At 42.1% G+C, this 15,598-nt stretch overlaps 1 protein-coding gene across 1 annotated transcript in view; it reads right to left on the bottom strand.

The window, feature by feature from the left end:
* LOC118329333 (sprouty-related, EVH1 domain-containing protein 2-like) overlaps positions 1-15,368 on the bottom strand; it is a 23,728-nt gene extending 8,360 nt beyond the window's left edge. The window contains exons 1-4 of the mRNA XM_035663469.1: positions 14,794-15,368; positions 1,164-1,356; positions 891-1,059; positions 528-592 (exon numbers count right to left, since the gene is read on the bottom strand). Of these exons, the coding sequence (XP_035519362.1) occupies positions 528-592; positions 891-1,059; positions 1,164-1,356; positions 14,794-14,819 (453 nt within the window). The 5' untranslated portion in view covers positions 14,820-15,368. The remainder of the gene's footprint in view (positions 1-527; positions 593-890; positions 1,060-1,163; positions 1,357-14,793) is intronic.
* Positions 15,369-15,598: the final 230 nt, after the last annotated feature.

Raw genomic sequence — 15,598 nt, 5'->3', positions numbered from 1 at the left:
AGGTTACAGAGTGGGGGGAGGGGGTCCTTCATGCTAACTTAGAGGTAGAGAGGCCCTGACACACAAACAACACATATACTTCATGTGCTGTGGCAGGTATACGCGACAGGCAGGGGATCCTGAGTTGGAAAAGGTTCTGCTAGATGGAGGAAACAAAGTCTTGAGATTTTTTAGATGCAGAAGACTCCCTTGGGGTTTTGGATGAATAGTTGTTCAGTGTGTACTGGAACCATGGTTTACTCTACAGAGCCACAGTCTGGGAACTAAGAAAGGACTGCAACAGTCCAGATAATATTCACTTGAGTCTATACATAATTGAGACGCAGTGACCCCCACAATAGATGCACACTAGACCACAGACCCCCAATTTGAGAGTTCTTTTTTGGTTTCAATAATCATTATTGCGCTCAATCTTTGATCAAACTGGGATAGCTACTAACTCAAGACTGACTAAGTTGTCACTGAAGTAAAAAAAGAGACCCATCATTCTGACTTGGACAGTAAATGAATGTAGAAGACATGCTTACAGTAAAGACGTCGTCGTCACCCAGTTCGCCCTCATTCTGGAGTGCTGTAGAGGAGGTGGTGGAGCCTAAGGAGAAGGAAACAGGTGCCAACACTTGACTAGATGATGTGTTTGTGAGAATAACCCTGACGCTTATCCGCTGGCAATGAACAGGAGAAGGACTTAAAAGAAGCCAAGGCGGTATTACAGTGATGAAAGAAGCATTTCACATCACAACAGTCCTACAGCTGTATGATTTTAATTAGTCGAGTGTTCTCATCTTTACATGTGACATCTCTCTTCATAATAAACTCAACTGCATCTGCTCAATATCAATAACCTGATAATGTAGATTTCTGGATAGTTACAATGCAGCACAGCGTACCTTCAGCCAGGTCCTCGATGGCTTTCCGTACCCCCCTGTCGAACGCTCTGGCGTCGGCTGGACTCTGGAAGGACAGGCCACACTTCCTGTCCTCTACCTTCCAATGGTGAAATGTGGGCGTTGCTATGGTGTACACAAGGTCCTTCCTCAGCGGACAGTCCAGGATCACCTGTTTATCCGGCACATATGGGCCAATTACAACAGGGCGAAATATTCCACATCTGATCCTTCAAGGACCTTTGGGTGATTTTGCTGATGTTTGCGTGTGTTTACCTGTTTGTCCTGCAACCGCTCACCGCGGATGAGGAACTGGGAATAGCTGGAGGCCGGCACGGGTGCCAGCTCTGGTGGCAGGAGGCGGCACACCCCAACCCTGGTCAGAGCTCCCCCGTCCTGGGCCAGCCAGCCACCGCTCGAGTCGTCCCGCGTCATCACCACCGCTTTCACACGCACAATGTAGCTGTCACTGGACAGAGATAGAGAGGAAGAATTATTAGAATGATAACTGAATATGTTATGTTGTACACAGTAGCGTGGGGCTCAAACTTGTTTACAAAATGTGTTTCAACTTATAACACAGATTCCAAAAGATGATGATTATGATTTATGTGACAAAATATTACTAAGGATGTGTGTTCTTATTGTAGAAGGTAAATCAAACATTCATTGTCAAGGAGAAAAAAAGCTGTTTTGGGGATAGAGAACATCTTTAGGGAAATGCACACTCTCCATGAAGTGAATGATGTGAATTTTGGATCACAAACCACCAGATCTGAGAGCAGTAACTCACATGAATGTGTAAGAAGGTCATATTTTTGGGGTCAGAAAATACCCCTGAAGCTTTAAAGTGGGACAGAAATGCAGGCTAATGAAATCATATCAGGGACAGCAGCTCTTTAAGGTAAAATAAATTAATACTGGAAAAAAACATCACATGAGCAAAGTTCACGTTAGGTTTCAGAGTCCTTCTGTGTCTGCGGTCATACCAGCTAACTGACTTCTAATATGAAATTAAAACTTAATACCCGCCCGATGCATTTTTCCCCCATTCAAAGGCTCTGTTATCACATTTGTTTTTGTCAAACTAGATGCGGATTCTACTTAAAAATACTTAGCATCAACTACATACTACTATTTTCAGGTGATTATACACCAATGAAAACATACCAATGAATATTATATTCCAATTTTGCCAATAGATCCTCCTAAATGTTACACCCTGGACCTTTAAATAAACAGTTTATTAGATTCTTATTTTCTGTATCAGGTAATACTGCAGAGAAACAATCATACCTTCCACAGTAAAATCAAAGAAAACACGTAGAAATGTACAAAATAACATCAGTATGTGGTGTGCAAGTCTTTTGTAACTATGCCTGTGACAGATGTGTAAAATCCATATGAACAAAAACAAAAGGTCAATACTTTGACATTGAAAATACCAGGTGGGAAGGTGAACATGGGTATTTAAGCCTCGGAACAAATATTTTCTATGCAATACAAAAACTCTTCAGTCAACAAAAATTCTTCCTCAGGCAGCGGCTACCATTTCAAAATGGCTTCAGCTTGTAAAAAAAAAAAGCCTACCCTCTAAACTAAAACTTGTCTTTAATGTTAAGTGCGTTAATGCCACAGCAGTTTATTATAGAGCTGGATTCACACAGTGGCAGAATGTTTGAGGGCGTCTCAAGTCACGACTTTGCCTGGTCCACGCTGTGCTGAGGTGGGAGGTGTTGCACCAGGACAAGTCAGCACGAAAAACACACACACACACAGACACAGTGTCATGTAAATGTAGCTTGGTGTTACTTTGGTGGTACTGAAAACTTTCTCCATGAGAATCTCAACACAAGATGATCATTCAATCAATGAAATACTTGACCACCAAAAAATTAATCAATGATAATTCTGATAACTGAAGTGTTTTATAGCAGAGGTGGGCTACCTCGCTAACATAAAAAGTATACAATTTTGTGAATCAAAACATATTTCACACAACGAGCGCCATATATTTAATAAATGTGGCTGTTGTTTAGTTCATCCTATACTAACTTAACTGATTGAGTCACAATCTGCATGGCTGACCACCTCTGCTAAATATTTTCCTGGGCTAATCCAGTATTTATTTGTAAAAATGTCCCTTATATGAGCGTTTAGTAGCGTACCGATTGTACATAATCAATCAACCCTGATTCAATTCCTGCCATTCTTTCTTTCCCTGCATCTCTACTGGGAATTTTTACATGTTACAGACAAATTATTATCACTTAATGAAAATTAAATAAATAAAAAAAAAGAATAATAATGCTAACATCATTATTTGTAGCCCTACCTCACACAATAATCACATAAACTGGAATAAACTGGAATAAACTTATTTAAACTACCAGTTAGCTGGTGTACATGCAACAGATGACTGGTCTGGAGCCGTGATCATACACAAGTCATAAGAACTAACAGATAATACAGCTACAGTTTAGTCTATATACAAGCACAACACAATACATAATAAAAGAAACCTCCCTCTGCACTCAATAGAGTTGTCAGTGCTTATAACATGAGACAATGCAATGGAAGTTGAATGGTAAAATACAAGACATGACAGCCACCACCCTCACAGGGACACAATGAACACGGTCACAATCCACATGAATGATCTGACAATAACAGGATGTACCTCTGTGTACTCCATCGATGCTGCACTGTGTGTGTGTGTGTGTTGGGTGTGTGGTGTGTGTTGTGGTCGTGTGGTGTGTGGTGGTGTTGTGGGATGGAAGAGGAAGAAAAGAGAAAACCTAGGAAAGAGAGAGAGAGGAGCGAGGCAGAGGTGGAGTTGATCTGAGAGAGGTCGTTGTTATATAATTAGGCTTACAACCCAGGACTACACGCCACACACACACACACACACACACACACACACATATACACACAGACAGCGTGGCACAAACTGGTTTGACCAGCTTCCCACCCACGACACATTCATAAAACTGACCTGAATGACAGACTGACTTGACTGGTGACAGCCAGACAAACAAACTCACACAAGCAAAGCAGATTCACGCCACAAGGGTTGGTGCTTTTTTGTAAACACACACCCACACACCACACACACACATATTAACACACAGACAGGTTGGCACAAACTGGTTTGACCAGCTCCCACCCACACACATTCATTAAAACTGACTGTAATGACAGACTGGACTTGACTGGTGACAGCCAGACAAACAACTCACACAGAAAAGCAGATTCACCCACAAGGTTTGGTGCTTTTTGTAAACACACACCACACACACACACAAACACACAACTCAAATTATACTTTTCCATTCAGATATTAAATGTTTCTTGTGTTGGACACACAAGCTAAAGCCTACGCTTATTTCTAAACAAACTTACATGTTCAATTCAACTTTATTTGTACAGCACCAAACCATAAACAGAAGTTATCTGAGGACACTTTTCATATAGAGCAGGTCTAGACTGTACTCCCTCAAAATTATTTACAGAGACCAAACAATTCCCACCATTAGCAAGCACTTGGAGACAGTAGAAGGGAAAATTTCCTCTTAAGAGGCAGAAACCTTGTGTAGACCCCGGCTCTAGCTTAAATGACATTAAATTAAGACATTACAGATTAGTGCAGTGTTTAGTCAAACAGTTGTTGGCAGCCCGGAGCTTTGGTGACACAGTATGTTGGCAGATATCTTTTCACTTGTCACGTCAAACCACAGTGGGTGGTGGAGGCAAATAGTCATTCAGGTTTTGTTACCCACGTGGGAAACTTGAATGGCAACTAAGGAAATAATAGAAATTCAAAATAGCAATGTCAGTGATCTATTTATATTTCTATTATTCATGATCTTGGAGGGTCGGGCTAGCAAACTAGCTTACCTTACAGTTTCTAGCTTGAGCCAGGCTTCTGCAAGCTATTTATATTAACTAATCAATGTTATTGTGTGCCTTCACAATCGACTAGGCTACTGTTAGGTGTTAAACCAGCATATTAACTGTGGTTGAAATTGCTGGTTGAGATTGTTTTGGGTAGCAGTGTGCAACCTTTTGGGGCTAACAAAGAATTTGTGCCATTTTTGTAGTTTCATACTGGTTTGCAAGGCCTTTGGAGGCTGGGTAATTCAAATAAATGACCCTCATGTTGAAATGTTCTTGTATCAGGCTGATGCTGGTGTTATTACCCTATAACAAGAGACCACTGAGGAGCCGTTGTATTCCTGTTGGAACTCATAGTTTGTATGTAGGTTTTATGCTGATGAATATACTTTTTTTTACTGTAAGGTATAAATGAATTACATTATTTCTGCGTCCAGAGCAGCCCTGACACTGTTTACTGTGCTTTTATATTAGTACCACAGTGGTTTAACGTTACTCAAACACATGTACGACACACTCACATACGGAACCACACATCCAGTCCACCCACATACAGAAATAACAACAAATTCTGTTCTATATAAGCACATGTGCTTTAAGATACACGATACCAGCTATCAGTTCTCTGAGATGAACTTGTCACATTTTGGGCTGTCTTGTGACCCATGTTCAGAGCCCCGTCTGCCGACAGGCCCTGTAATCTGTGGTTGGAACACACAGACAGCCACAACCAGCAGCAATGCGCTACTTTAATACACTTGGGAGTGACCACACATTCTGGCACAAATACACACAGACACACACATACATTTGGGAACTGTGAATCTAATTCTGTCCACACGAATGCGGCACGAGGTACCGATGCTGAAAAAGGACTGTGACACTTACTTTAAGAAAAGGTGGTAGATACACAATTTATAATCACTTATTTGTGTGGAATACACACACACATACAATCTTTAATTTTTCTTTTATGAACACCCTAGACATTATGGTAGTGTAATATTCAACCAAGTGATTTACAATTATGACATGCTGGGCTGTGTTAGGGTTGCACACACTTTTCAAAGTCTATTTTGGGTGGGATGAGGATGTAAAGTATTGTGTCTAAAGTGGAGTGATGACTCAGTTAAGAAGGAAGATAGGGTGGAAGTCAACACCTCGCTGATAAGGAAAGAGCAGGTAATTCATGCATCACATCCTCTAATTTAATATGAGCTGTTGCCATCAGGTCAAAGGTGCAGGGAGTGTCTTGCTTCTACGCCTTAAGACAGGAACTATACTGTAGTTGACAGCCAGAGATTTTGCACAACCTCTTTCACTACACCACAATGTACTGTTGGCTGTTGGTGGTCAATGTGAAAGTTTTTTATGTGTCTTTAGGCCACGTTTCTGATTTACTGCCTGCTGACTTCCTCTCACCATGACTCATAAGCTCCTACAGCTAGTGTAGGCGCCATTTAATATAATAATATAAAGTTGAAGTTACAGTACAATGAGTATCAAGGCAATCACTCACAGCACTAAATTCAACAGCCTGGTATGCAAACATACCGACAGTTTCATTGAGCATACTGCAGCCATTACCTTCTCTTCACCCACAGATGTAAAACAGCATAGATAGGTTGCAGGTGTCCTACTTCCACATTCACAGCCACTTGTATACTTTTTTCTGGGGGAATAATTCATGTTTGTTACTATGGGTACCTTTCAGTACTATTACTCATGCATCACATGCCTAAATCTCCATTAACAGATGTTTTGCTCACTTGGGGGCAGCAGAAACAACCTGCGAACACTGATATATTACCATCTTGTAAAGTTGATTTGTTTTAAACTGTTGAAATATTTAGGCAGGAATTGTACTTTAAGCGTCCACGAGTGACATAATATCGGCATAAGAGGGTGTGCAACATCTGCGTACCGCTCATTTGTTGTGATTGTGCGGACCACTACACACATCCTCCAAGTGCACTCCAGAAAATAGTATAAACACAACAACTACGCGGCTGTCTGTGTATGTTCCAGTTTGGGAGTATATTCAGCTTGTAACTAAGGTCTCATTGGCTTCTGTGTTTCATACTGCAGTGCATTTGTGTTTGACGCATCCATTCTATATTTTTTATTTCTATGCCTTGTACATACCTTACAAACAAGTCTGTCATGATGAGGAAATGGGATGTGGGTGGAGTACACACCTGTAGAGTCCGTGCCAAGCTGCATTAGTGCACCATCAATGACCTTTTAAGATCCATTTGTTAATTTTACTTGCCTGTAAGCCATGTCAGCATCCTCATTCTGTACACATTTATTATCCAAACAAATTTACAGACATATACTTTTAGAGCATGTACTGTTGCTACTTAGTGAGCTGGACCCTGCAAATACCTCACGTGGTCTGTGTGTAACAATATTGCAATAAAACAGTAAAGGGGGATGGGAAACGGTCTGGTTATCACGTCTGGAATCCAGCTCATGTGTGACAGATAAAAGGGCCACTGAGGGCAGCCCAGCCATGTGTGATAAGGGCGGCTATACTTCCTCTGATAAGGAATGACTGGCCGCACCTCTGCCTGATCAACAGAACCACACACACACTCCCGCACAGGGTTGGCCTCACAATGTGGAGCACCACACACACACACACACACACACACACAGACACATCGCATATGCCCTCTCTGCAGCAATCAGGAAGTGACTTAAAGGTGCTCCACAATCAAGATTATTTCATTATAAGTTGGTACTTTGGCACTGAATGCTAACAGAGTTTCAAAGCATGGGCTGACACTCCTGGTAAAGGGACAACAGCAATGATTCATACAGTGCAGAAACATATAGTTGATTAAATCTGGATGTTTTTGGACTATTGTTCAGGGTCTATTAGCGTGTGTAAGGCCTTTTATTGACCACATAATTCATGAAATAATTGAAAAATATCCTGAACAGGTTCAGCACTTGTTACGAACAGTGTAGTACAAATGTATAAAGTATGTATGTACTATCTATGCAAAATAATGATTTATTATTCCAGAGTTTTAAACTGGTATTTCTGAATAAAGGAGGAGCTAGGAAGGAACAAAAAGGAGGGGATCATCAAAAGTGTGGGCCAAAATGTGTGGGAGTTTTAAAAAACAGACTTAGGGTAAGTAGTAAGCAAGTAAAGCAGAAGTTTAAAAACACATTTTTGTCTCATTTTAGTCACATTCAACATGAGGAATTAGCCAATGACATCACAAAGATCATTTCTGTAATTTCATTTTGGCTTTCATTAATAACTTCATCTGAGTGTAGAGTGAAGAAGTAGCGCGAGCAGTGGGGTGAAGCAAGTTCATTCACAACTATTGATGCCGGAGGTTCCTGAGGGGAAGTTTGATCGACTTTCTGTCAATCAGCTGTAGTTACATAGAGCGCTCACATGTCTGGGCAGCACAAGACCAATGCTGCTGGTGTGAGTGAGTGTGAGTGTGTCAGTTGACATGAGAGAGAGAGAGAGAGAGGTCACTACTATTTAGAGGAACGCTAACATCCCATACCCAACTGACTAATCGCAATGCGAGCTCAGAACTTTTTATGTTTATAGCAAAATAGTGCCAGCAGTTTATCATTTAAAATGGATGAAAGTATAGAAAACTCTTGCTATGTGCTCATTGATAAAAATATTTCAAAATGGGAGAAAAGCTTCAAAATGAGGTTTGATAATATATGACTAACCATATGGAGAAAGAAATCCAACAACCTGTAACTGTTCTCCAAGAGGAAGCCGTCCTAAGGTGATTCTGCAGCCCCTCTCTCTCAGTGGAGGTGGAAATCATACTGAATATAAGCTGATTGGTTGTAACCCTCTTAAAAAGCCAACAAAGACCCTCTATAATGCCTCATATCCTCTTATACTCAGTCAGGCTTAGGGTCAAAGGTAACTAATGAGGGGTTTTCTACTTTCTAATAATCTCTGTATCTGTGATCGACATCAGTCAAAATGTCAACCTCGGTGTGTTTGACCAGTTAGTCTTCGTTTACATAAACTGTCAGATGTCAAAGGTTTATCTTGTAATTGGACGGCCTGTGGTCAAGCTCCAGGGCATCAAACCAACTGAAAACGATTTGCATAATGAACACTAGAAAGTCTGTTCTCTTAGGGCTTCCCTAGTCTAAATATGCCAGTATATTTACCACTACACATGACGGGCTGCAACGTTTCCTTGTGCTATTTGTGGTTGGTTTTAAATAGCTTGTAGTCTCTCCATTATGAGGTGTAAGAGACAGTTTTTTAATTTACATGTTAACATGTAAACATCCAGTTTACAAGAGACATCCATCTGGAATACTGTGAATCTCCGCACTTAAAACTTAATATGGGAGTACTGTTTGAAAGGGTGGCAACTATAACTTTTAGTGTAGGTCAGATCACCAAAAATCTGAAGCTATATAAGTTATTAACCCTAAACCAGGGTGGGGGAGGACTGAGACTGTTGTGTTTGTTGCAGGAATAAACTCTGGAGCCTGTACAGCAAAGAAGTTTTACATACTGTCATCAGGCACAAACCAAACGAGATGAACTTTCAAATATGTCCTCCAAAATGATCTCCTTTCATTTAAAAGTTCCAGTGCGTAACATTAAGGAAGATCTATTGGCATTTTTGTTACCTTAGAATGAGCCTTTCATATCTACAGACACTGCAGGTTGCCTTCCATGGAGGCCATGTTGACCTGCCATGTTTCTACAGCAGCCCAGAATGGACAAACCCAACACTGACTATAGATAGGGCTGTTTTTTCACTCATTTTGTGGCCACCGTAGTTTCTCCTTTGTGCTTAGCAGGACAGGGTGAAGCGAGGTAGTTGCTAGAGACCACTAAATCCTACACACCGGTCCTTTAAATGTCATATGTGGAGGAACACTGAGCATTGGTGGAAGATAAACTAAATCATAAAAGCTGTTGGCCTGACAGTCTTATCTCTTTTTAGACGGATCAGAAAGGATAATCAGCCAGAACAACAAAGCATATATTGTACAGTACAGTGGTGAGAGTTTAACATCAGTACATTTTGTGTGCATGTAATGTATGTGCTTATGTAGAGTATAAACCTGACTTGGCTACTGACTTCATTCACTGAACAGCTGAAACAAATTTGAGTCTCCAATAACCAGCGCGGTGGGTTGTTGGATACTTGGTGTGACAAGGGAAAAACACACTGAGTGAAGTGAATGAAAACTCAGGCTATTATAATCTTGGTCATCCAGTCAGCTGATGAGCAGAGATTAGTAAAAAAAAACAGGCAAACAATCCGGGGCCATTGTTTAGTCTCCAGATATAAACAGCTCAGGCCATTATATAAAGGCTCCGGATAGCAACCAGTGATGAGCTGCTCTGTAAAACACAGGAAATACTGTGAACAAGGATCTGTTCCACATGATGCGCAAGTGTGTGTGTGTGTGTGTGTGTGTGTGGAGGGGGAGTACAGAGAGAGAAAAAGAAAAAATGCAAAGGGTCTGCAAAGGAAGTTCATTTGTGGATACGGAGTATGTGTCGATATTCTTGTTATTTGTGTGTGTGTGAGTTATATATTTGTGCACTTGAGTGTGTGATTTATGTTTACCATAGTTATGCTAATTATCTGCGGATCTATATGTATATATATATATCTTCACATGGATATTTATTCAGTTATATTCACTCTAAAAGACTGCTGTTGTAATTAAGAGAGAATATGTCCCTCTCAGTTTCACTTCTGACACTTTCTCAACCACCAGAACAATCCCAGTTCTAAGAATAGTTACTTTTATGTACTCCTATGCATATATTTTACACATCAAACACACATTAGCTCACCACAAATAGTTTGACAACAGGAAACTTCAGGTTTCGTTTTCAGTCCCTCAGAATTGTCACAGAAGAGACAGTCAGAAATTTTCTAAACACTTTCTACACTACTAGCAGCCTTAATGCAGAATGCAATGCAGCTCCAACACATGTTGCACTGAAAATCAGAGGCCGACTCTTTGACAACAAAAAAAAATGTTTTTGCCCTTCTTGTGATCAATCTTTTCACATATATGAACAAACAAATGAATGCATTACATCCAGGTCCTCTGGCTAGTGCTGTATTGTGGGAAATGTAGGAAAGCACTTAAGCAAGATCATAGACAGGGTCGACTCAAGGAAAGACTATATAACAGGAAAAGTAAGACACACCTATAGCAGTGTCAGAGAGGAATCTAAGGCCGGACTATTCCTTTAACAAAATGTGAAATTCTTGGATCATTGAGTGATGCTCCAATGTAGATACAGCTGTAGGTTAAAAAAATGACGCACTTTTTGTATGACCAAGAGTGGTGATAAATTTACAGTATTAACATCTGACGGTAGTATCTATAAGTTATTACAAGTTGCTCTGCCAATTATACATTGCTTTGGTGAGGAACTTTTCCACTGTCCCAAAATTCCACCCCTGTCAAGTTCATAATGGTTTCAATATCAAATGCTGCTAACGTAGAAAAATATATGTGTGAGGAACAGAACAGTCCTGCTGAGGGAACATGCAGACCTGCTAACTCCTCACTGCTGTGTTTGCCAGTTGATGAGAGCTTTTTGTTCAGGGATGGATTATATTTCGTTGCTACGTTGACCTTAGCTGAATGTCACTGGGCATCTCCTGTCCGATACTGACTGTGCACATGCTGACCCTGCAGCAGCACACACCAGATCAATACATCCTCTACTTGTGACTCTACTGTGTGTGTGTGTGTGTGTGTGTGTGTGTGTAAAAGACAGCTCTTGTACTTCTATAAAAAGGTAATAAATGTCCTCAGAAAGGCACAACCTCCAAATGAAAGGCCATGGTGCGATGGTTATAGTTTAATTCAGGACATGTAGTCGGTAAAAGGCCCTCACAAACAGAACGTATGTGTACGTGCCTGTAATCACACTGCCTGATCATAGTAAAACTGACACATCAATTCCCATTGTTCCACTGAGAGGAGATGTATGCTTGTGACTCAATCTACACAGCATGCATCAGCAGAAAGAAGTCCACTGCTGCTTAACAACCAACATACAATTAACCCCACAAGTCGTAGTGAAATATCTAACCTGTGACACAAGCTACATAATCAGTATAAAGGCTGCACCTGTTAACATGGCACAAAAGGTATAAAGGTGTGTCTTTTATCTTCTGACCATGCCTCAATCCCATAACGGGCTTGTATTCCTGATAAGGGCACCACAACACACAAAGTGGCAGATAAGTGCACATTGATTCCAGTAATAAGACAATAAACGCTTTTGTACGAAGTAGCATAGTAGTACCAAAAGGTTACTATCATAATGTTACACAAGCTAGCTTACATGCAGAGAGAAGTTTAGAGAAGTTTAGTAGAAATTTACTGTAGGCCTACACATTATATCAAGTGGTCTTCTATGATTAGGAAATTACATGAAAGTAACATATCAATGTTTTAACACAACTCAATAAGCCTTAAAGTACCCTTCTGCTAAGCAATCATAGGCTGTTAGCTAGCCCAGCTAAGTGATTTAAGGCAGAAGGTACCAAGACTAATAATGAAGATGATGTTAAATGCATTCATATCTAGATAGCAATGCAGCTGTTGGAAGTTTTAGGACAGCTAATGAAAGGAGATACAGATAAATCTACATTTGTAAGTCCAGAGTTGTACTCTGATCTTTGTAATTCTGATTCGGGCCAATTTCAATTGTGGTCCAAATCAGATACAGGTCTAATTTCTTACAATGTGACTGCAGTGTGAACAGTCAGAATGAATGTGAGTATTAATTAAGTAGTCTAGATTTAAAATTTGTCATGCGCATCACTTCAGTACTGAAACCAGTTCACACTGGGATCTGACTACCTAAATAAAACATATTAGATCCAAGCAAAGTCAGAATTGAGTGCTAAGGCTTGCAGTGAGAAAGTAGCCAAACAGGACTCAATTTCCCCATCACTCTTTCTTCCAGTCTATGCAACTAAAATCCATTGCTAGCAGATAAATGGCCTAGATCCTGTTAGCATAAGGTGACTTCTATATAGTTTTAATGGTCACAAACTTCTCCAGCGGATCTATGGGAAGATATTTTCATACCAAATTCTAATATAAATATTTTATCAGAGGACAAAAAGCCTTTCTGAATGAAAGTCAATAATCCATAATTACTCGAGTACGTGGTGGGCGTGGCCCAATCTGCACATCACGCCATGAGAACCACACGTCATCACCATAGAAACGCTTCCTAGCCCGGAAGTGAAGGGCAGTTGAGAACTCAGGGTTAAGGCAACTGTTTATTTAGAAACATATGAGCCAGAATGAGGCCATAAAGATACAGCTACTGCCCGGCAGGAACACCTTCAAACGCCTTCAGAAAGGAACAACACACCTGAGAGTGAACAAAGCACAGTTCTAACAGCAGTCTCCTACAATGGTGGCCGCTAGCCCCCGTTAGCTCCTCTCATGTATTAGCATTACATTCAGCTAGAGGCACAGACTGTGAGGGGGGGGTCACAGCCCCCTGTCCCCCTGCCCCTGTCTGTCCGTGGGGACAGACAGACAGACAGACCCAGTTCTCTGTACGCTGGCTTCGTAGAGCCGAGCACGGCCAGCAGGCATGAATGGGGACGCGCTGAAGGTTAGAGGGCTTTTATGAATGAGCCGGCGTCACGCCACAGCAGCGCAAACATCCCCCACGGTGGCCTTCGCCCTTCCACCCCCGCCGACAGAGAACTGCAAGGCAGGCATTCCTACCGAGCACAGCCCCGTGTGGTCTGACAGAGGCAGGGAAGCTGTCGATATAGGCTAATGGAGTTGTAAAATAAATAAAAGAAGACATTGCAAAAGCGGGAGCCAATCATTTAAATGGTTCTGGCACACCTGCTCACACGTCTGCACATTTCCATTTAAGCCTTAAAGAGATTGGTTTTGGTTACGGCTCGTCTGCACATTAAAAACACTATTACAATCGCCCTGTGTTTAAACCTTGCGGTGTGTTCGTGTCGGGTTTTAAAACAATAACAGTCACAGGCCTCCTGCCCTGTATGAAATGTCATTCACATTAAGCCGCAGTTGCTTCTCGGTAAAGCTAATTTTAAGCTCCGAGCGCTTCCATATAGGCCCATGGGTGCCGTAGAAACAGGTCTGTGGGCCTACACACTGTACGCCTCTATATTAGCTACATTTCGCAAGAAGCAACAGCACGACCCACGGCTCCGTCTGCCGAACACAAAGGGACAGACGTGACTTTACCACGATCCTCCACCCGAGGAGAAACAGACGCGTATTTTTGTTTTGTCAGGGCAAGTCGTCGTTTACAATCGGTATTTTTTTTTATGAATGGAGCGCGGTAGGCTATGCAAATGAGGGCGATTGAGAAAGAGATGGCGGATGAGGCATATCGGATATCTCATATCCTGTGAGACTTCCCCCTTCAGTTGGGAGCAAACATACAGATGTGGCCAAATAACGAGGCCAAATAACCTCTGTAAACGCCGTCGGGCTTGTTCTTTCTCTTTTTTTTCTTTTTTTAATGGACAAAGCACAAACAAGAGGTGCGCGGGCTCGCTCCTGTTTGTGTATTTAGAAAAGGTGTAACTTCGGGGCGTGTTTGAGTTTCTAAGTTACGCTGCAACAGGGCCTGCTCTCTCGCTTCAGATCCTTTCAGAAAATGTTTCCGATACACCCACGCTATTCCCCTCCTCCTCCTCCTCTTACTCTTCTTTCTCTCAAGACTAGTCTACACCAAGGTGGGGGCCCTGAAAAAAGAGAAAAGAAAGCCCTCTTCTACAGCACTGTCAATGCATTGCTTTACAGCATCAAGCACCAAATCCCACCGAGTGAACAAAATGATCCAAAATGCAGCTTTTGTATGAAAAAAAGGGGGGGAGTCTTTGGCTGCACATTCCACCAAGTTGCCCTAATCATCTCCAACTTGTAGGCAGTGGGAGAGACGCGAGAAAAGACACACACATAGACACACAGAGAATCTTTGAGCCACAGTACTTACTCGTTTGGGTGTGTTTCTTCTATCATTTTCTCGTTTCACCTCAGGTAATGGACCACGGCGGTTGCATACTTTTCGCTCGTCATTCTTTCACCGCGGCTCCTCCAATTCTGTCTCCAATTCCGCATAAATCCCCCCCTGCGCCTTTGTGCGAGTGTCGGCTCTTTGGCTTGCCTTCGACTGGCCGTGTCTCCGTCTCCTTTTCCTCACTTTTCCCCTGTTTCCCCCTCCGGAGCCAACCAGTTTCTTCTGGATCGCAAATGCCCCTTTCCTATAACTTTAATACCCCATCGTCTTCAGGAGGTAACGTAGCCTATACAGACAGTTTAGTAGCCAAATCCAGCTCTTCTCTTTGCTCCCCCCCCACCTCCAAAACACACAACACACACGCACACACACGGACACGCAAGGCACACACTCCGTTTTTAAGTCCTAAGGCGCATGTTTTCACCGACGACTCCGGTTCCAGTTGTGCGTAAAAAGCGCGTCGTCGCTGTTGTTACCGAGGGGTGGCCCCGCTAGAGCCCCATCTCTCTCTACTCCATGTTGGATTGCAGGCAGCCGAGCTGCTCCAACGACGCCGGGGGAGGGAGTGAGGGGAGGGAGGAGGAGGAGGAGGAGGAGGGGGTGCTGGGCGGAAGCGGTGACGTCGGTCTACATTTTGGTGGAGGGCCCACGATGGTTGCACACCGTAGGGGCCCTTGATAAATGAACCCCCCCTCTCTCTCCTTTCCCTTCCCCGGATCCCTGATTTCAAATCCGGACATGTCACCTTTGTTCTCAAATAAAAATCCTATTAGTTCCTGTT

This window comes from Morone saxatilis, unplaced genomic scaffold (assembly GCF_004916995.1).
Source record: "Morone saxatilis isolate NCDOM2014 unplaced genomic scaffold, NCSU_SB_2.0 Contig19, whole genome shotgun sequence".
Taxonomy (NCBI): Eukaryota; Metazoa; Chordata; class Actinopteri; family Moronidae; genus Morone; species Morone saxatilis.
The sequence above is the reverse complement of the archived record's forward strand: the minus strand, read 5'-3'. Positions and strand labels throughout refer to the sequence as shown.